Genomic DNA, 24025 nt, shown 5'->3' with positions numbered 1-24025 from the left:
TTCCTCCCGCATTAATATGCACCATCTTTAGGCAGCTTTCCATCTGTCATACCTTTGGCAAAACTGTATTATGCACAACACATTTTTTTTTTCTTATTTTCTAGTCTGCTCTGCACAAAAAAAAATATTGTCATTCTCATGTTGTTAAATTTTCTTTATCCTGTTAGTAATTTTACAAGTTTTATTTTTACAATCCTGTTAAGTAATTTAAAACTTATCTACTGTTGTTTTCTGTCTTTTGTTATGTTGTGGAGCTTTTCTCCTCAGGTCTCTGCTGAAAAGGGGTTTCTACCCAGTCAGATGAACCTGGTTAACAAATGTCAAATCAATAAATAAAACAATAAAAACCAATGACTAAGATATAATTATTATTATTATTATTATTATTATTATTATTATTATTATTATTATTATTCAAAAAGCCATGTCACTCCGACACTTGATATACTATCAGCTGGCACAGTAATATCTAGCTTTAAATCAAAACTAGTACTAGGCAATTAGACTGTGACAGTTAATTCTGCTACTATGTGACAGTCTGTTAGCAGACAGCTTGCAGATTCAGACTGCTTAAGAGATTAGTAATAATACAAAATAAAAACATGACAATGATGACTCATTGCATTCTTCTTGCTATACCGGCAAAATAGCTGTATACCTGCATCTTGTTAGAAGTGCATGATTGCCATGCTTTTCTAAGAATGTAAACATAGTGCTTTCTAAAAACCCGTTTCACTCTTACATACCACTAAGCTTTTAAAGACACTTCCTCAGTCTCTGTACACATTCCACACAAATCTGAAAAATGGCATGATTTTCCAGCATTACACCCGCTTTAAAAAGGCACACAAAAGCCTAGAAAGCTCTCAGTCTCTTTCTTCCATTTGAAGAGACAGGATGTTTCTTTTTCCAGCTGTATTTAGTTGATACTGAGTGAACCTGATGTTCTGCCAGCTTATCTGAACTTACCGCCCCACTCCTCCCCCTTTCAGAAGCTTCTCGTGCTTCTTTTCATTCACGGTGCACTATAAAGGGTTGTTTCACAGTATGACTCAGTTTTTCTTTCCTAGAGACTGCGTGCCCATATTGTGGATACATACAACCCTATTTACTGAGGAATCAAATGAGGAATCGGACATCTAACACATTTCCGATGACAGCAAAGGTATCAGTGCAAATAAGACTTTTTAAAAAATAGTGTCATGACATTGTACCTATATATATATATATATATATATATATATATATATATATATATATAATATATATATTTATACATGCATATATATATATATATATGTTCATATTTTTTATTTAACTGAATCAAATATTTGCAAGAATGATTATGTAGAGTCATGCAATTATATTCTTGAAGAAGCACACTTAAAGATGACGAATGAAGCAGCAATATGAAAAATGGACATTCCACTTACTACTTATCCTTGAAACTGTGGAGTTTTTATATTAACTTTTTCCTTATGTGTTCTATACAAGCAGAGCTCATATAATACTTCAAACAAGCAGAATGTTCAGTACTAAAATCAAATCTTTTGTACCTTAGAATATCTGATTAAAACAGAAAATGTATTTTCTTAATTTTTCTTCATATCCAAGACAAGACAGACAAACAGGTGTACACGTGTGCGCGCACAGCACACACACACACACACACACACACACACACACACACACACACACACACACACACACACACACACACACACACACACACATATATATTTTCACATGCAGCAAGACTACAAAGTAAAATGTGCTAGTAGTATATTGGCAAACAAAATAGCAATAGCACACACACACACACACACACACACACACACACACACACACACACACACACACACACACACACACACACACACACACACACACACACACACACACACACACACACACACACACACACACACACCACTTAAAATGCATAACATCTGCTTCTGTTTTTCCATAAGCCAAAGGTAAGATATATATGTGCAACTACACTGACTAATCACACTGTAGGCTGAAGAACAGAGGAATGGTGAGGTATAAAGGTCAGTCAGGAGGCCTGGAGAAAGAGACCTGGGTGTCAAGGTATGAGTTCAACCAGCAGTCTAAAAAAGTACAGTGAGGTTTAGAAATGTGCCAGTGACAACAAGTAATGCTTGTGGGTCCAAATTACATGACCAGAAATGCGTCTTATGTGAGGCAGAAAGGCTGAACTCTATGAGGAGCTGCTTGAGTATACAACCGATAGGGGTTTAAGGCAAGAGATAACATAGCACAACTCATTCAAATTGTCACTGGGGGCAGAGTAGGGATGCAGGTGCAAAGCAAAAGGTGTAAGGCAACAAGTTCAAAGGTTGAGATGGCTGAAGTATGGTGATGATTGACAGCAGCACACTACAGCTCAAGTTTGTGTGTAATACCCACAAAGCAATTGTCATGCTTCTTTATTTATGGTAGAATAAGAAAGAAATAATAGACTGTACAAACCAATACCAATGTGGCAAAAAGATGTAGTTAGGTAACTGTATGGGGCAGGAAATATGATGGTAGATATGGTCCATCTGACCCACCTAGCTCTCCTCTTATTTAACAGGTAAGGTGGAGCTCCTACTTACCTAATGGTATATAGACCTAATTTCACCAGTCCTCAGCCCTTTGCAAGGATAGCCTTAATTATTGTCTAGTACTTTCTTGAACTTAAGGGTCCCTTTCCTACATGCAAAACCTAAAACTGCAAGTCACGTAACTAGAAAAACTAAAGTGCAAATTGGAAAGAAATCCAGTAAGTTTCCAAACTCACTGTAATGCTATTAAAGAGTTTTTGAAAGGGAGACTCCCTATACTTCCTATTTTGAGGGACTTTATGCTTTCACCACTTCTATTACTAACATGGGGATCACTGTACCTTAGTGTAAAAGGAATACTCTGAGAAACTACAATCTCAGATAGAGCATATATTCCCCCTTTTGCACCTTTAGTTTTGGTGTTTGAAGACAGCAATTGTAATCATCACATTTTCAGTGGAAACCTTAAACATAATCACTGTTTAAGAAAGAATGGCGTGATAGTCCACCATTTTCCCTGAGAAATAAGAGTTGCCAATATTTCCGTTGAACCTCTTGCTCTCACTGTTTAAACTGCTACTACTTTTTTTTTGATACATAAACAAAATTGGAATCTAAGGATTCCCCTAATGTAAATTGGCAACTGTATCTCCATTCTACTTTAATTCCTCAACTCAGTGATAAGAGTATCTAGACATCTGTATCTCACTCCTTCGTATTGTTTCAAATTCAAGGTGTCATTTTATTTTTCATTGAGGACTTTTTTGTTTTGTTCTAATTGCACTGAAAAAATCCTCAGAAATTCAAGTAGTCATATCAACTAATAAAGAAGAGATAGAGAATATGTTTTTTAACTCATTCCCACCTTTGTACATTCTTCACCATCGTTTTCTCTATTTTATGTTATCTCCACCCCTGACTTTCTAAAAATGAGTGATACAGTACATTTACTGAAACTACTGGATGCAAATACTGTTTGTTCTATAAATTAATATTTTGTCATTTGCATTCTGTGCCCCTTGTTAATATTGCCATTGGCTCAATAGGAAGCACGCTTGCCTTTGGTGTTGGAAGATCAGAAGCCTATGCAGTCTACTCACAAATCAAGTATGGATTAATTTTCCAATACTAATACTGCAGTGCAGCATGAGGGTGCTGTTCTCTTGAGCGTGATGTCCTTCAGATGAAATGTTAAATTGAGGTCCCATCTGTATGAGTTAGTGGTAGCTCAGGTAGATGTAGACGATCCCATGGCTGGCACTTATTGAAAAAAAAAGTAGAGGTGTTTTAGTAACATCTATTTTCATTTTATACCACATATTTGCACTGATATTTATATCCATACTTAAAACTATTTAAAAGTCATCAAAAAAAAAAAGAACTTAACTAAAAAGTTCTATTTCTTTCATTCTTTTTCTGTTTACCCTCTATCCCCACCATTTCTCCCACAACCATCTTCTTATTTCAGCTAATACATTATCCTCTTCCATTTTCTTTTTATATAGGAAATTATCACAATTTTTTCATTGAAACTATACTGTCAGAAATAGTTCTTTATCCTATTTATCAATATCACATTTACTTTATCATACTTCCCATATAATATCATATTCATATTTAAGCAATTAAATCCTTCTCATCTATATTAATTTTTAAAACTTTCTTAAAATTCTTCATTCTTTTATAAATCCAGAAAACAATGCTTTGTTATTTCATCTTCACTACTGTCAACACACTTTTTCCTTCTTCTGCTTACACTTCATATTTCCTTTCACTGGTAACTTATCTAACAAAATTCTCCACAAAAAAAATTTTGCTACATAAAAAACAATTCAAACCTTTTTCTTCTGTTTTTTATTACCTTTTCTCATCTTCTTTTAATTTCTTCAGTTGGAACAACATTTTTTTCTAAAATCATATTATACTATTATTTTGTTTACCTCCTTACTTTTAGCTTCCATAACTTCTATTTTTGTCATGCTCCTTGTATCCTCTACCATTTGTTTCTTTTCTTTGCCTGTTTTTACTTCCCGTACATTTTATATTTTTCATATAGCATCATATCATTTGTGTCATTTTCACCATTCTCATTACCCAAAATAAGTGCACAAATGCTAAATCCAGCAATGATTTTTGTTTTATTCAAACTACCTTCTTCTTTTTATTATAACGTATCCATCTTCCCATTGTGTTCAGCCTTCAACCCTTAAAAAAGCTAAAAAAAACTCAAATAAGTCTTTTTCCGTTTGAGTGGGAAACATATACTTCCCACCACCAGCAATATGCTATTTTCCTAATGCATAAATTGTTAGCACATACAGTATGTCTTTTTCTGAAATAGTAAATAAAAATGTTCCTACTAAGCTAACATTTTTTTATTTGTTCCAATATGTATCTCCATTAACTTATTACACTTTCCTACTCACCAAATGTTTCTTCACTCCCAAAAATCATTTCCTTTCTTGAGAAATATATACAGTTTATGTTTTATCTCACCAAATCCAGTACACTTCATTTTGTTTAACTGCAGACAAGTGTTTAACAGCTTTTTTTATCCTTATTGCAATCTCACTTATCCACCTCTTGTTTTTTATTAGAACTAAATTATCTGCATATGTATACATATTTGTCATATAACATTTCCTTCCATCTCACATCTTGCCTCCCTCATTTCATAGATTTGTATCTGTACTACTGCACTCATTACTAATACAAATAAGCACATAATCATTGGGAAACCTTGTTTTACTCCTCTCTCAATACTTATTTATTCCCATCTGGCCATTTATCTTCACTAGTGCGCATTAATTTTCATAACATTTCTTTATTAGACTAATATTTTTTTTTTCTTTTATGCCATATACCTCTATAATTTGTCACATTCCTTCATGGCTCATTTTATCGATGTCTTTAGCTGCATCACGTATTATCACTTTTACTTTCTTATTTACATTTAGTATCATCTCTATAATTTTTTTCACTTTAATTAACATTTCTTTTCCCTTCTCTTCCTTTTAAATTATAAATCTCATCTTCTACTACCTCATCCAATACTTTTGCCTTCCCTTTTTCTAGTATTTTTATAAATATTCTATAGTCAGTATTCCTAATGTTGCAAGCCTCCATTTTTATCTTTCTTTCATACTTTTTTCATAAACATTTTATCACTTCACCACATATGTTTTCTTCCATTATACCTTCAGTCATCTATTCATTTTATTATTTTTTGTTTAAACACTTCTCTTTCATCTTTGTTGATTTCCTTATAATAGTCATAACTTGACCATCTAATCCTGGTGCTGCTTTATTCTTACATTCTTTTATCACCTTTTCTATTTTTTTTCTACTGTTATGTAATTGTCTAAAAAGTCCTTACTTTTTCAGATATTTTTCACGTTCCATTCTTCCTGCCCACCCATTTCCTCTTTTTCATATGTTTTCTCTACAAAATTCTGTATTCTATGCATTTTTAAGTTCCTTCCCTGTCAGTAATCTAAGCATGTCTAGTCCCATTCATTTCCCATCGCAACATTCTGCTGGCTGTGAGCATTCCATATCACACTGGTGGAGTATTACATTTGCAGAGGGATGTGCAACCCATCTTTAAGATGGTATGTGTGTGATAATTCTCAGAATGCTGTTCTGTATGTTACCATTTGTATGCTTGAGGATCTATGTTTCTTTAACTACACAATATTCTTTAATCCACATTCAAGTGACAACAGAATTAACTGTGCAGTACAAATATGCATATGTGTGTGTGTGTGTGTGTGTGTGTGTGTGTGTGTGTGTGTGTGTGTGTGTGTGTGTGTGTGTGTGTGTGTGTGTGTGTTTGTGTGTGTGTAGATTGTAAGACTGCAAAGCAAGTATAGCTGTAAATAACATAATTTAAATGCTATAACCTGGACTTTTAGTTCATTGTTTCAACAGCCAATGCAATCTGTTTAATTCAACCCAGAGTGCATATTATTTCTTATAAATGTGAAATTATAACAAAAGTCATGAAGTTGCATATCAACTTAGTGGTATAGTACTTAAAATACTAAAATTAATCTTACATCATGTAAGGTTTCATTGGGATATGTTTCTTTAACCATGTTATCTGCAGATTATATTGCAGTATATCTGATTTTTTGTACTGTGACCATCAGCATTTGTATATTTGTTAGTCTATTCAATCAATTTTTGCAGCCAGGTGGTAATGCACATCTTTCTATGAGCACTTCCTCTATTCTGAGATCCAGTGATCATGGAGTTAGTATATATAAGCAGCAGGGTATTGGGGTCTACTTTAGAACAGTGAACAATCAGATGAGTGAATGCTGTTAGTTTGAACACTACATGTTGAACTGGCAAAATAGCGAACGGCAGGAACAGCAAATTTTTTCTGGGGAAAGAAATTGCTGGGACGGCCGTCCGGGTTGTGCCATTTCCTCCACTGTAGTGCGATCTTGGACTTGGTATATTTAATTTATTTAGTGTTTTTTTTTTTATTTGGAAACAGCGACTTTTTTTCCCTGGGAAAAAAAATCGCTGTTTGGATTGTTTGCTGTTTTGTATATTCAACATTTAGGGGTTGATATAACAACGTTCGATCATCTGATCATTCATTGTTATAATATAGATCCAGGTACTGGGCATGAAGCCTTCATGTTGGAAGATACAGGAGGTGCAAAGCAGTAGATGTAGCAGTATAGCACGTGTATATCACAAAAAGAATGTATAGAAATGGTGAGGCGTTATCTGTGAAAGAAAAACCATGTTGGCAATCGGGGATATAAATATTGCACGCAAGACAATTTTTTTAAGAAATATGTGACGTTGTGATGGAAGCAAGTACATTATTTAATAACACAGAGACAGGAAAATAACTGTATAAATTCATTTGGTATCTACATGTGCACATGTGGTTGTATTTAGGTTCCATTCATGTTTTTTGTGTGTGTTGGATACTCATGAAAAGTTCACGTTATTTTGGAAGGAACGGATGCTGTCACCAAGTTTCATATGTTCTTTTGTACCTCATCAAGGAAAGTATTAGTTTTTTAGATATAAGCATCAGTTTAAGTGCTAATCAAATATTTAAACTGACTGTATATAGGGAAACTACTTTTCAGAACATTTATTTGCACAACAGTTATGCAAAGAGAAACATTGTTATTCTGGCTGATTTCTAATGATTTAGACTTTACAGAATAGGACACACAAGTATAGGTTCATAGCTTCATAGGTGTGTGCTAGGCTAATTGCCCTGGAGCCTTTACAAGCCTAGCCCATAGAAATGCCCAGGCATTGTGCCACCCAACGTTAGTTCCCAGTGTCTCTATCAAGTAAAGCCACTGGAGTGATCCCGGAGTGAACTTTCTGTTTTCCATCCACTCATCAAGATTTCTTTTGAAGATGGCCAGTGAGGTGCTTTGCTTGACATGTATGGGAAGTCTATTCAGAGCATGGGCAGTCTCTGAGTTATGAACCAGTCCCTCCAGCATGTTCTGTTGATTGTAGTAATGAGGTTGAGGTCTCTGGAGTGTGTGGTGCAGAGGGATTGTGATTTCTTTAGATGTAGCATTTCTAACAGAGCTGGGTCAGACATGGCTTTGTAAGTCAAGCAGAGATCCCCACTTAGTAGATGATAGTAGACAGAGAAAAGCTGGAATTTCTTGAGTCTGTCCATGTAGAACATGTGTTTAAGGGCTAGGATTCTCTTCGTGAGGTACTTTTGTGGCCTTTCCAGCTGTTGCATGTGTCTAGTGAGGTACATGCCAAATGGGACATTATACTCGATGATTGGCCTAATGAGAGAAGAGTAGAGAGAGATGATGACCTCTTTCTCCCTGGATGCAAAACCCTTGGTAATGAGATGTGCAATATACAAGGACTTTCTGAACACAGTGGCAATCTGGTCGTCGAAAGAGAGGTTACTGTCAACCTGTGTCCCCAGGTCTCTTATAACACCTTCAGTGTTCAGTGGGCTACCATCAATGTGGTAATTAGTGGGAAGTGAGATTTTCCCAAAGGGGATGATGACACATTTTTTGACATTAAGCTTAAGGCCATGGTTTTGACACCAGTCATTGGTCTCAGTGAGACCTTTCTGTAGGATGTCTACATTACTTGGGGAGTTAATAATGGCTCCCAGCTTGTAGTCGTCTGCAAACTTGGTCAGCCAGAGTCCCTCCATGTTGGCCTGGACTTCTGAGAAGTAGATGCCAAACAGAAGAATACGCAGGGCCAATCCCTGTGGGACTCCACTTGTAACTGGTCAGCAGTCTGACTTGGAGTCTGCTACTTTCACACTGTGGGTTCTATCTGTGAGCCAATTTGCAACCCACCTAGTGATATAGGGGTTGATGCCTAGTTTGGTGAGTTTATCAATAATTCCTGAGTGGGAAATGATATCAAAGGCCTTGGCCAGATTTAGGTAGGCTGTATGAACTGCCTTGCCTTCATCCTCATCCACAGCTCTGGTGACTGACTCAAAGAAGTCAACCAGGTTGAGCAGCCATGATCTATCTTTCACAAAACCAAATTGCATGGAATCTAGAGTTTGGAGATTCCCTATATCCGTGTTAATTAGGTCCATGATGATGGGCTCCATAGCCTTACATGTCAGACTTGTCAGGCTAATGGGGCTATAATTCCCAGGGTCTGTAGTCACTTCCACTTTATAGAGAGGGATGACTGTAGCAGTGCACCATTTGGTAGGGACAAAGCCAGAGGTGAGGCTGTGATTGAACAGAGAACACAGATGTGGTGCCAGTTCACTTTGTAGTTCATGTAAAACACATTCAGGGATATTGATGGGTCCCATGGAAGCTGTATTCTTGGCCTCGGACAATGCAGCTTTAACCTGTGCAGCAGTATTTCTGGGTGCCTGGCATTCTTCTGGTATTGTGATTGGTCCTTTTGGGGGGGGGGGGCAAGTAAATTTGGAAATGAATCTGTCGGCCAGTATGTTGGTGATATCTGTTGGCTCTGTATAGGTGGTACCATTTTGCAGTAACTCAGAGCTAACCTGGGTATTGCCATGGAGATTTTTGATATAACTATAGAAGGCTTTGTGGCTGTTTTTAGTGTCTGCCACAATTTTGCCTTTATAGCTGGCTTTAGAAATTTTGGTGAGGAATCTCAACTTTTGTTGAGGCTAATAAGAGCGTTTTTCCAGTCTTGGGACTTTACCTTTTTCTGCAACAGTTTCTTCCTTCTGTTGTAGAGTTTAGTAATGGCAGGGACCAGCAGATTGGTTTCCTTTTTTAGAGGAGAGCATCTTGGTTCTGTTGGGTATGGCTATTTCCATGCATTTATGTACGTGTTCGTACAGTGCATTGGTAGTCATGCATCTATTTTCCATTTAAATTTTTCCATTCCATTAGGAGCCCAAAGTCAGCCTTTGAGAAATTTGTCATGGTGGTTAACTTTGCAGGGGGTGTGGGTGAGATGTGGATTTCCATGGTGATTAGTTTGTGGTTGGATCTAATCAGGGAGGAATTAACTATTGGTGTAGAGCCATGGTTGCCCATGTTTGTAATAACCAGGTCAAGGATGTTGCTTCCTCTGGTGTGGGTAAGAATGAGCTGGTCCAGGGCATTGGAACTGATGAATTCCAGGAAGTGTTGGGTCAGTGTATTGGTGCATAAGTAGTTTTCCCAGTTGATGGAGGGGTGGTTAAAGTCACCTAGTATGAGAGTGTTGGGTTGGACCCTAATAGTTTCCAGGGTGCTTAGGAATGTAGAGTGAGAGTCTTGGGACATGGTTGGGGACCTATAGCAGGCTATGACCTGAATTGCTCTTACCTAATGTTAGTTGTACCTGAAGTATCTCATATGCGTTATGCTGGGCTACTAGTCTGGAGGTATGCGCATCTTTTATGAGTATGGAGACACCACCACCTTTGGAGGTTCAGTCCATTTTCTGGGGCTGAAAGGTTTGGAATGAGTTATAGCCTGGTAGCACAGGGATGCTTTCTGCTGCTTTAAACCAGGACTCCATTACAGCACAAATGTTGGCCTTCTCCATTTCAAGGAGTGCTTCGAGCAAGTGCATCTTGAGATTTAGACGTCTAGCGTTAAGCAGCATGACCCTCAGATTGCATTTATTTATAGCTGTTATGGTGGTAATTTGGTATTTGGAACATTATCTAAAAAAGGCACTATAGGGGTAGCAAGAGCCTTCGCCAGTATCTGGAAACCCAGGGTTGACAGATACAGGCCATCTCTAGCAAAGCATTGAGGTATGTCAATCATGTCATCCCAAGCAGACAGATACTGGATACCCTTAGAATGACACCAGAAATGTACCCAATTGTTGAAGTCAATCATTTTCTGCTTGTACTGCGGTATCATTCTGGGTGACAGTAGGATGCTGCTCATGGCTAGGATCATATCTGCCTGAGCCAGATAATCCGAGAGCTCCTCCATGTTTCTTTTAATGTAGTCCAGGGAGGTGCATCTCAGGTCATTCACATCCACATGGACAGTGACAGAGTCTTACTTGAACTTGTTGTGGAGTGACCTGAGTGCATGTGTTATGTGTCAGATTCTGGCACCTGATAGACAGCTGACTGTTACCTTCCCCTTATTCAACCTAGTGAGTAAGACATTAGAGTGCTTGCTATCGAGTCACCTATGATTAGTGTATTGGGCAAGCTGCTTTGCCTTAGGGGTTAGGTTGAGGGACACACTGTGTAGGTGAGTTATGTGTCTTGTAGTATGTGCTGTGTTGTGGTGTTTGAGTGCATTTCTGCCTTGGAGGTCTCTGCTGTTTGGGTAGATTTCTATTGAGAGCCTCCATGAAGGTGGGTGCATGATTTGTGTTTTTATGTGAGAGTTGTGATGGTGGGTGTTCTGGAAGGCTATGTGTTGCATGTGGTGTGGTGCAGGTGTTGACCTTCTACTCTTGACCAGCTATTCCAGTCTTGTCTTGAGAGTGCATGGCTTCCAGTTTGGATATATAAGTGCAAATCTCAAAAGTCTGAGTGTTGGGAGGTAAGAGAAGAGGGTTATCTGTGTACATGAGGCAGTTGCTACACTGCCTCAGAATGCCCAAGTTCGCCAGGTTAATAGGAGAAAGCAAGGGAATTGACCTTTAGGCATGCCAGGAGGGATGGTCATTATTACAAAGTACTGGAGCTGTTTCCTTATATATTCTTTTTACAGGAAAAATGTCACTCAATGTGTCTGAGTCTTTACAGAGCACTGCCAAACGCTTGAGGGAAACTAATACGTAGACCCTGACAATTTAAAGATGAAGTATTTAGGCAGATATTCTGAAGTTAGAAAGAAATCAAGCAGTACTTACTGCAAAATAAAGAATTAGCTTGTCAAGAATGATGAAAAGAGGGGAGCTGCATGAATGGCTACTGCCTGGCTACTACTAATGCCGGTCTCAGCACAGCTTCACTCTGTTGGGATACAATACTCCTTTGTTTCTTCTCACCAAAAGCAAAATTTTAGCACCAGTCCCAAGAAGAGAAGCAGGCCATGGCCTGTTTGGTGATCCACAGTCCTGTCCCAGATGATGCAAGGGTCTTCTAGCCTTTTTCTGATAGATGCCTAGAATAGCAACCAGACCAATCAGGTACGTTAAGCACAGACACTCAGTCTCCAACCAGAAAGAGTCAGGAATCAATGCACTCTGCTCCTACTCTCACAAGGATCAGAATATAAGTACAGATTCCAAGCTGTCATCTATAAAGCAGTTATTAAGCTTTCTGGTGATCAGCAGTCTCCAGGAAATAATGTAAATGCACTCCTTCTCTCACCAGGAGAAAACAGAAGCACTAATCCCAAGATGACTACTGAGAGGCAGAATGTGGGCTCTCCAATAACTGGTGGTCTTGCAATAGATGCTTAAAGGTAAAATGAAAAAAATGGTTTATCCTAAACACTGCAGTGTGAACTAGAGGAGTTAAATGTGAAAGTAGGTAACTTTAGATTTACCTAAATAACAGTTAAGTTTTAGTGGAGAGTCACTGTTTTTAAAACAGCAAGCTAGATTGAAAGGGGGTGGTCACCTTTGTATTCTGATACTATGGAATATAGTAGGATGGCCAATACATTTAAATAATTGAAGGGGAGTGTTTTCACAAAATGATAATTTTGTGCTTACTCGCACCAGCCAGTAAAAGCAGAGAGGAAATGAGATATATGGTCAAATTAACATAAGGGGCAGGCGACTAGAAAGACAGTGGTGTTTAAGAACACAACAGTAATTGGGTGAGAGTGTGGGAAAACTTTCTGTCTGACTCACAAGTAAAGCTCTGAAATGTTTTATTTTACCCCTTAAATAGAAGGTTTAGTTCCTAGCTCTACCCCCTCAGTTCACACATGATTAACCTTAAAAGACCTGTTCCGACTTATGTGTGACTACTTAATTGACCTGTTCCAATTTATGTCTGACTAACAAGAGACAGAGCTGTGGTCTCTTTTCAGGTTTTAATATGCAGTTAACAGCAGAATACAAGTAAAACACAGTGTAAAGAAAATAAAGCACAGTATACAAAATAGAAAAAGGCAATAAAGTAATACAAAATGCAACAAATAAGAAGCAAACTAACCTTTGCCTCACAGCAAACTGTAGCAGAGTCTGGGTGAGCCTTTCCAGTAAAACAGATACATTTTTTGATTGATTATCCTGCAAAAGTGTTGAATAATATTATAACTAGCATTACTATTACTATGAATTAATATTACTCTAAATGATGAATCTGCTCTTTTATTTGCAAAGGTTGCAACATTAAAATAAATGCAATTGCAATAAAATTTAGTCATGCAGTTTTGTATTCCTTTAGCAGTTGATTCTTATCATGTCAGAAAGAAATTCATGACAATTGGATGATTTTAAAAGGTAATAGGGAAGTCTTTAAGCCAGATGATGAGAACCCAGTTTTGTACAACAAAATGGTATTGGCCTTAAGGGACTGTCAGACGAGGCTTGTAAGGGCCTCAGGGCCAATAGCCTAGTAGCTTCCTTTGATCCTATGATCCTATGAAGGGACATGCATCTGTCTAACATGCATGACGATGGTGACATAACCTGCAAATGGCTGAAATGATTACAATGCCACAGGTTTGTTTTTTCACTGGCATGTGTTTGGGCTGTGATGGAGTCTACAAGGAAAGATTAGACAGAGGGTATCATAACATATTTATGAACATATTCCGGAAAATAAAAGAGACAAATGTCTCTTACAGGCATAACATTGTCTTTTCAGTGTGTTAAAGGAGATTGAGATAGATCTCAGAAGTTGTAATTACAGCAGATTTTGCAGAAACAGTAGTTATACTGGCAACATAGTTTAAGCACCAAACATGTCCCTGTTTTTTTATGTTTGGCCATTGGTGTAGAAGACTAACTCTTTGATCAGTTAATGAGTTGCTTCTTATGCCAAGGGTGTAGGGTTTGAATCGCTTTACCTTAATTTTCCTATTGCACAACCTTGAGCAAGTCACTTCACCAGATAGTGTTTGGGGACAACTTGATATATAGTCTAGGCTGCTTAATGTTCTCCTAAACTGCATGCCTGGTTACTACCTATGAGGTCATCAGATGGTCTGGGTTTTGCCTTCTCCATAGATTCATTAAGGGTTTACTATATTGTATACCTACACTTAGCAAACAAAGATAATTTTTATATATTTTAATTTTGTTATTAGCACACTTCTGGAGTTCTAGGTTTGATGTATGTTAAATCATTCTTTAGTAAGGTCATTGATCCTGGGTTGGTTAGCTAACTATCATGTAGTATTATATAAGATGGTATTAGTTTAGGTCACTTTGTTCTGAAGAAATATTTTATAACATTGGGTAGGACAGAACTTTTGAAGGGATTTTTCTTTATCAGTAAAAGATTTACACTCTAAAGTTTATGGTACTGCAGTATTAATATTATGTTTTTTTTATTTTCAATCTTTTATTTTTAGTCTTTTTGTTCTTGCCATGGTAGTAGCTATTGGTTTTGAGTTTTATTTAATTAGTTAAAATTATTATCAGACCACAGTGTTGGGATAGTGCCAAAGACCAATGACAGATAAAGGTAGACTACAAGTACTAACCAAACATTATCCAGTGCTTCAGTTATACTCTGGATGATATCTAACAGGTACAATAGATGACATGTCCTTCACAAAGCTAAACTGGTAAGGACTGAGTTGCAAGCTGCCTTTATCTTTATTTGGAGGTTCAATTGCAATAGCCTCTATTATTTTACCGATAATACTGGTAAATCTAATAAATCTATACCTCAAACAGGTCAAGTGGGGGACACCTTTGTGTCGAAGTACTGCTATGGCTGTTCTCCAAGCATCAGTCATATACCCAGTGTAGAGTCTGAGATTAAAGAGTTTACGAGGGGATCAGTGAGGTTGTGCTTAGTGTTAACCAGCAGAGGGCCTTGTAGGTTGTCAAGCCCCACAGAGCTAGCTATTTTTGATTATGGAGAGAGCATTTGGGGGGCGAGAGGGACCAAGTTAGAAATTGGTGGACATTCATGTTAGGCTGGAATTAAATTTGCCTGAGACCCTGCAGTGGTGCAGCAACTAACGTTGTTACCTCACAGCAAGAGGCTCTCTGGTTTGATTCTCGGATGGGGTGCCTTCTCTGTGGAGTCTGCATCTCCTCCCTGCATTTACATGGATTTCCTCCAGGTACTCTGGTTTCCTCCTAGATTCCAAAGACATGTATCTGGAGCATTTCTCCCCTGGCATCCACTGAAAACAAGCTCTGTTTTATTCAGACTTTCCCAGTAAACAAATGTTAAATGAATACATAAATAAATACTGGCGATGTCTTCCATAGCTGAAATGTAAGCATTGTTATAGTTCAGCTCAGTGCAGTCATAAATATTACTTCAGAGATTACTAACATAGCTAAATAAGACATTAGGATTATCCTTGGAGGAGGTGGCAATATTCAGGTTTTAACCTGCCATATACAATTTGATCTTATGCTAGAGTTCTTTGCAGACCTTTCTGAAATTACCCTTTGAAAGAAGGACATCAAGTTTTTTCTTTGAGGCTAGATATTTTTTCGTATTCTGTAGAGGTTGTTAATAGCTGGATTCCATCATAGGGGAATCTGTTCAAAATTATGATGCTGAATTTAAAAAAAATGAGGCTGATCACAGGAAATAAGAATATGTCTGACAGATAAGATAAACCCCTGGTTAGTTTACCTAGCACACATAGTCATTATAGAAACTAGAGGGATATGAAGACCAGTGTAATTTATTGGAACCAGCTATGCTTTGGGGAAGTTGAGGCATGTGGATGCAGGTTAAACAAAAGTACTGGTTACCAGATTTTCAGCAAATGACTATGAAGGTCTGCTTTTTTTTTCTTTCCTAGCAATGCGACCTGATGTGATGGAATACCCTGCCTTTAGTTGTGTCCTTATTAACGGAGGTAAAGGGGAACAACCAATGGTGAAAGGATTGTTATGCAAGGTGTGTCTAAAAGATTTAGATAAGGAGGCTGTGATAAATATCATAGATACACAGAAGAATATGTAGCAATGGTGTTGTTTGGTTGTTACAAAGTCACAGACATTTAGGATGTTTACATGGAAGCATCTGCATAAATGTTTTCATACCTCTCCTAAATTAAAAAGGATACTTTTGCATGTTGTTTACCACTGATATAAATATGAAGAAGGGGTAATAGGGTCATGACAGCATATACTTTCATTATGCATAAACTTAATTACTTGCAAAGAAAATTTAGTGTCAAAAATAATGCACAAACTAGTATAATTGACTAAAACATTAATGTTATTGAGTTGTGAGAATGCTCTGTGATATACTAAGCAGGGGCAAGCAGTGCTGTTTTGCTTATTGCTGATTGCCAAGAAAAGACTATCCTCCGGATTTACGAAGCCTGTTATAGCATGCAGGCATAGTTTAAGAGCTATTTTCAGCAATATGGCCGATGTGCAATCCAGGAACGAGCTCCTGGGATGTGCATGTGAGCTCTTAGGTTAATCCTGCAGGGACCGAGCCCCTGTATGCAAATTACCCTCATTTGAAGGTGAAAACCATGCAAATGAGGGTAATTTGCGATCCAGGAAGCAGGCAGCTGTCAGTGCAGGACGAGTGCAGTCTGCAGAAATGTACTCGGTTAGTAACCGAGTACGTTTCTGCAAACTACAAAACGGAGCCATGACAGCTCCAAATAAAGACTGCATATCAGTGATGGCAATGGCCAAGTAGAAGGCCACTGACATTGTAAAATGTGTAAAAAAAATTAAAAAAAAATTTTAAATTCCTTTTGCCGATCTTGTCTGTTTAAGCATAGGGCAGCGGCACGCAAACAGGATCGGGGATAAAATAATAAAATATACCTAAAATAAGCATTCTAACTAAAAGCAGTATTCAGCCATGCAAGACAATGGCAGGCAAAAGACAACCTGGCCAGTGAGTAATGGTTGCAAGGGGGAGGCCCAGTGTGGGACATGTAACTATGCATTAGCAGGCAATCCTATGCAAATGAGGGGAAGGATAGTGAATCCCAGATTTCCCCAGGGTGTGAGGCAGGTCCCAAGAGTGTAAGAGTAGAAATAGCTGGGTGCAACACTAGGAGATAGGTGACATCATGGGGGTGTGTGTCAGCCATGCTGTAAGTGGATTGGAACCCTGTGGCTCGGGACTGCTCCTAGCTTAGCGCACCTAAGCTAGAGGTGTGTCCAAACTGCCTAGCACTCCTTACAATGTGTAAGCGGGTGTGCACGTCTTTCACCAGGTTTCACAGGAAGAAATAGGAAGTTAAGCCAAGAAATAGCAGCTCTGTGCACATTTGAGCACTCTGTCTGCACGATGTGTACACAGGCTTAAACAGGGAGGCAATGGGAAGGGAAAACAGCAGTAGGAAGGTAATCAAGGAGAACTAGTTGAGCTGCCAGGTGAAATGTATCAGAATCAGCTAATTACACAGGCAGCAGACCAGCCCAGCCCAGAACACCACTATAAACCAAGCAAACACCTTCCCCCCTGGTTTTTCCACACTCTACACCACCGGTGTATACAAGCGGGGAAATTTTAAAAACAAACCTACAAAATGAGAAGGGCTGCAGCAGGCAACATAGAACATGTGCAAGAGGCTGAGGGTGGTGAGGATGTCAATGCTGCCGAACAACCCACAGTCAGGAGACAGAGAAGGGTGTACAGACCCAGGGTAACATACCAGAGGCTACATGAGCTGGAGATAGTGGAGCACTATAGGGTGGACAGAGACCTCCTACAGCAAATCGTTGAGCTGTGCAGGCCACACCTGACACACCACACTGGCCGAGGGGAACCCATCCCAGTGGATAGCAAGGTATGTGTAGGCCTAGGTATACTAGCCACAAGTACCTCCCAAACCACAACTGGGGATAACATGGGCATCTCACAGGCATCAGCATCCAGAATATTCCACCAATTCCTGGATGCCATGTCAGCACATGCCAATGAACATGTATATTTCCTCAACACACATGAGCTGCTGACCAGCAATATGTGTCTCTTCCACCAAATGGCTAACTACCCTGGGGTAGTGGGTGCTATAGACTACATGCACTTATGCATCAAAGCATAAGTGAGCAGGGTAGGGCCTACATCAACCACAGGGGCATCCCCTCTATCAACTACCAGGTCGTATGTGATGCTCACGGCATTATACTGAAAGTGTGTGGTGGCTGCCTTGGAAGCTATGATGATTCACACAACTGACGCAGCTGTACCGCAGATTTGCCGATGTGGACATAACCTGCGGTCACCTAGTGGGGGATGCTGGGTACCCACTGAAGCCCTGGCTGATAACACCCATCAGAAATGCACACATACCTGAACAACAATGCCATAGTGAGGCACACACACAGGCCAGACATATAATAGAGCATGTGTGTGGGATGCTCAGGTCACGGTTCCGATGTCTGGACACATCCGGTGGAGCCCTGCAGTATTCAACAGCTACATGTACCCAAATTGTTATGGTATGTGCTATGCTACACAATATGATCCTGTGAAAACAGCTGCAGCAGGAACAGCATGGGGCAGGGCCACACAGCCCCCCACCAATGCCAAGGCCTGTACAAGCACAGAGTGACTCGGAGGAGAAACAACCTGAGCCTGCCCCAGTAGGCAGAAGGGGGCATGCCCAGTATGCCCTGGCCTTGGCAAAGAGGCAATGCATAGCATATGCACTGACACAGTAGGGGCCCAGGGAATGACACCTCTCTCTGACTCGCACAGACAGTAAAAGGGATGCCAAACATGACACTACCTATACCCAAACATGTATAGGGAGTGTTTTATGTATATCCAACATAGGCAGCCCTCCAGCACCATCCTCAAGTCCAGCACACCCTCAAGGTAAATCAATCAATGTACCAGTTGCCAAATGGAGTAGAATGTGTTTTAACCTGTAGCTATGGTATGGATGTGAGTTTGCAAGGGAATTGGGTAGCCAGATGTCAAGGCAGCAGACAGTAGACACCCATAGTGGCATCATGAGATCTGTAACACATACTGGAGTCACCATAGTAGCCAGTACTACACAGGGTGACAAAACCCACTGCAGAAAATGGCCTGAGTGACATGGGTGTCCATAAGAGCCACACATGCCAATCAGGAAGGATCACGTACCCAACAACAATCTCAGCCAGCAGGACAGGTGAAGACTAACACAAACAAATGCTGTACTATGACCTCTGAATGTGCCCTATGGGTAACCCCTCCCCCAGGCCTACACAGACAGACTGCAGCAGGCCAGGCAGTTGGATGTAAGTTGTGAAGGCTAGGAAGTCAGAAACTAATATGTAGGTAAACAAAGCTAGGATCTGTAGTACACTGGTAAGCCTCTAGCCAGCAGGATAGGTAAGACTACAGACTGAAATGGAGTACCTGACATACCAGTACAGTCCTAGCAAATGTGTACAAGTGTCAATTGCGCCCCCCCCACCCAACGTACACTTAGAGTAACAATCAGGTGTGCCCCCCACTTCTGTGTAGAACAGTAGAAACAGTCAGGTGTCCCCCCGCTATGCAGAAATGTAACAACAGTCAATGCCAAATGACTGATGGATACCCTGCAGACACAGCATGCTACCTGTTAGTGTACAACACAAATGTCAGCATCGCAGTACAAACTACCTGGATGTGATCCACACATGCAACACAGATGGCCATACTAGGCATGCTCACACACTTAGAGGAATGAAGGCAATGTCAGTCAAGAACATACAGACAGGTCATGCTGGGCATGCTCACACACTTAAACACATGAAGGCCATATCTGCAAACACCAGTGGACCAGACATTTCTGGAAGTTGCAGTTCTCAGTGTGGACACATCAGTATGCACCACTCCTGCCTTGCACACACAGTGGATAGGAATACAGACAAATATGTAAGGACAACACACTATAATAAGCCACAGGTACATAGGCATAGATGTGTGGAAGAGGGTGACCGTGACAAGGAGCCATGCGGGCCTGTCCCAACTGGCACACAGCCAAAGGGCCCCCAACACATGAGGTGTGGATGTAACCCACTGTGGATACTAGCCACCAGTACCTGTCAGCATGACAGAATATGTGATGCACGTGCCAGCTGTGCAACAAGACTGTACAAGGAAGTAGCCATCTAGAAGCTGTATACACGCACTTGTGACATATGACCCCCGTGTGTGCCCGCATGTGGCATGTCAACCCCTACATGTATGGGGTATGGTCCAAGCACACACTGCCCTCCCCATAGCATTAGTATGACATTCCTGCTGAGGTCATCCAATGTGAATTAGACCTTTGGGAGATCTATAGCTCAGTAATATGCATGGCCAATCCCATAACTGTGTACTACTGCAGTGATAGACTAGTTAGGTAGTAGTACTAACCCCAGACCTGTCAATTGTGTGCATGCCTGTCTGTCTCTGAATGTGTAGAGGGAAATGCTTGTTAGGCTACTCACACTCCGTACAATGCAAATACTCTACTTTGGCAAGGCTGCTGATGTCACTCACCTAGAATTACACCTCTGGGAAAATGATAGCCTAGTAATCACCATATCGCATTCTGTAACTGCATACTGCTGTAGTGTGATAAACTAATTAGGTAGGTGTTCAAACCCCAGACCTGGCAACTGTGTGTGTGTGTGTGTGTGTGTGTGTGTGTGTGTGTGTGTGTGTGTGTGTGAGGCTGACTGAATAGAGAGCAATGCTTTTTAGGCTACTCACACTACATACGATACAAATACTCTGCTTTGGCAAGGCTGCTGATGTCACTCACCTAAAGTACACTTCTGGGAAAGTGATTGCCCAGTAATGGCCGTAGCGCATTCTGTAACTGTGTACTGCTGTAGTGTGATAAACTAGTTAGGGGGTGGTCAGACCCCAGACCTGGCAACTGTGTGTGTGTGTGTGTGTCTGACTGAGTAGAAAGCAATGCTTTTTAGGCTACTCACACTCCATACAATACAAATACTCTACTTTGGCAAGGCTGCTGATGTCACTCACCTAGAAGTATACCTCTGAGAAAGTGATAGCCCAGTAATCACCATAGCATGTTCTGTAACAGCGTACTGCTGTAGTGTGATTTAGAACAGTGGTAATGTTCCATCTCCATCCATAGCAGTTCCGGATGTTTTCTGTGTGTTTCAGTGTCTGTGTATGGAGATATGCATTATAGGCTACTCACTCACAGTACATTACAAATGACCTACTTTGGTAATCCTGCTGATGTCATTATTTGTGAAATACACTTTTAGGGAAGATGTACTTCAGTGATGTCCATAGTGCATACTATAAGTGCGTAGTGCTGTAGTGTAGTGAACTAGTTAGGTAGGGGTTCTATTCCCAGACATAACAGGTGTGTGTGTGTGTGTGTGTGTGTGTGTGTGTGTGTGTGTGTGTGTGTGTGTGTGTGTGTGTGTGTGTGTGTGTGTGTGTGTGTGTGTAACTCGTATCCTGTGTAGAGGTGGTTGTGAGTGTGTGACACCTGTGGGCAATGTGGAGGGGTTTTGCTAATTTCATTTATGGTGGCCCTGCTATATATCACAATGTCAACCATACAGGGATAACAGATGTAAATAGCTGAGAGGCTGGAGTACAAAGCCAGACCCATACATGTGACATCAAGGCCAGCCAATCACAGTTAGCAATCCCACTGTGCCTTCACATATGACTCACAACGGACATACCATGCCTGACAACATGCCCTGTATGGACAGATGACACTGACATCAGGAAATGCTGTTAGCATGCTATCAATGTAGGTGCAGGGTAAACCTGCTGACCAATACCAGTCCCTACCACAGGTGGGCAAGACTGGCACATCTGATGATAAGCTGTGTTCACAGCATGGCCTAGACACCCCAGGTACAATTCCACATGTCACTGTACATGTATGTAGGAGGTGTGCATATCCTAGACACCATCCAAGTCATGGACTAGGGAACACATATATGGCAAGTGATGCACAACATTGGCCACACATAATAGTCACCCAGATGACTGGATGATGGATGCAATACCCACCTGTGTGGGCAAATGCAGAAGCTACAGGCCTGTGCCACAATGCAGACCATTGACATGTGGCCTGATGCCAAGGTATGCCCATTTTCTACCCTTGTATAGCCTGCTGGCACTGTTGGCCAGCACACACCCATGCAGATATGCACCCATGCATGTCCGAACTGGCACCCTGTGTGTTTGCGTGTGTGTTGTATGGTGCATATGTCCACATACACTACTCCCCCCAGGGCACAGTGAAGCATGCCACCTGATGTCTGGCACCTCCTCATACTCACTGCCCATACGACCTCTGTATAACCAATGTGGTGCATGTGTTCCCTGCACATTGATGTGTTGTGGCAATCCCACTAGTGACGAGTTGCATTCCTGGCCCTGCCAAGTGTGTTAACGTGTGTGTGTCCCTGTGTGAGTGTGCCTGTGCTGACACTGGCACCTGTTCATGCAGACAGGCACATGTATGTCACCTACTGTATATCTACCATATCCCTGTTGCAGATGTCACTCACCATCACATATATGTTCTGAGTGCTCCCCACCAGATAACCCATGTGGAGCATCCAATAACAACATCAAAACTGTGATAGCACTACATAGCTGTTGGGAGTTCTATACCCTGTGCTGGTAGGTGTGTGACACAAATATGCATCAATTTTACCCTCCCACCCCTCCCTGACATATTCGCCTCTGTCCACCTCCCCCACTCCCTCTCTGGTGGATGTGGAGGCCTACACCTGCATTGCTTAGGCAGCAGCATGTGTATTTTAAGTGATGCACGTGATCAGCTGATATACTCTGCATAAATTGCAGCCCTTCCCTAGCCAATTGCATGTGGAACAGCTGTGGTAACATTCCCATAGCCAATTGCATGGAAATGCACTCCAATACCTGGGAACATCTTAGTGGTGTTGGCCTCTGTCTGTCACTGTGAGCAGGAGCTAGAACTGTCGTTTGGCAAACAGCATTTCAGATGGGTTGGGGATTTACCTCTAACAACATACACTGTGGAAAGAGGGCAAAAAACAGGAGGGGGATGTGCCTAACCTGACTACAGACTGTAAGTTCTGCTATACTGCATATGGGGTAATGTTGGATTAACAGTGTTTGTCTGGATATGCTTATCGTACATGTCGCAATACCTGCCATGTCAGTTCCATGTATATCAGGAATCCCTATCTGCAGGCTCATCTGCAGACTGGGCAGTGTTGTGCCTTTGGTTTCAGGTGTTAGCTACGATGCATCTATCTGTGGAATGCAGAAGGTAGTGTGAGGATTGCAGTCTGTTGATGGTGAAGGCCATGACAGTTACTGACTACATATCCCTCATTGGACATATGTTGCAACAAACCCCATTACAATGGTAGATTAATGAGAGTATCACAGCAACATGTCTATACTGGCCCTGTGTATGTGCTGTCAGCCACACTTCTGTCAACCTTTGTACATATGTCGTGCATGAAGTGGTGCATATGTGCTGTACACTGTAAATAGTGTCATCATATCTGAGAACAAGACAGTGATATATCAGAGTGCTACACATGTCATGTACAGTAGGGGTTACATTTAATGCCATAACCTGGACATTCTGTGGATGTTTGTACAGTACTGAGGTCTGTGTAGTGATGGTGAATGTTGGCAGTATGTGTATTGTTAATATGTACTATGGCCTGTGTACAGACTGTGGTAGATGTCATTGTTCTAGCTCCCCTTCTATCTGATGTTACATGCTGCCCCACTGTATGGTACAGGTTTACCTTACATGTTTGTAGGGCCATACACACACATGTCCCATACCACAGCCAGCCAGCAGAACAGACTGTGTAGCAGCCCAGTATATGTAGGGTCATTTTGTGAGTGGCACATATGAAGATGGTGTAGGACAGATAGTCCATATACTGTACTAGTATGCTAGCGTACCATATGTGTCTGTGGCTGTGTTCACATTGGTTGTGGTTATGCA

At 40.6% G+C, this 24025-nt stretch overlaps 1 protein-coding gene across 2 annotated transcripts in view; it reads left to right on the top strand.

The window, feature by feature from the left end:
- The first annotated feature begins 1061 nt into the window (after positions 1-1061).
- Positions 1062-24025, top strand: part of LOC122810855 (urea transporter 2-like) — a 1084839-nt gene continuing 1061875 nt past the window's right edge. For both annotated transcript variants that reach the window (XM_044082408.1, XM_044082415.1), the window contains exon 1: positions 1062-1165. In XM_044082408.1, coding sequence (XP_043938343.1) covers positions 1124-1165 — 42 coding nt within the window. In that variant the 5' untranslated portion in view covers positions 1062-1123. The remainder of the gene's footprint in view (positions 1166-24025) is intronic.

This window comes from Protopterus annectens, chromosome 1.part1 (assembly GCF_019279795.1).
Source record: "Protopterus annectens isolate FY-2018-M chromosome 1.part1, PAN1.0, whole genome shotgun sequence".
NCBI lineage: Eukaryota > Metazoa > Chordata > Ceratodontiformes > Protopteridae > Protopterus > Protopterus annectens.
Note: the sequence above shows the minus strand (reverse complement) of the source record. Positions and strands in the feature narration are given on the sequence as shown.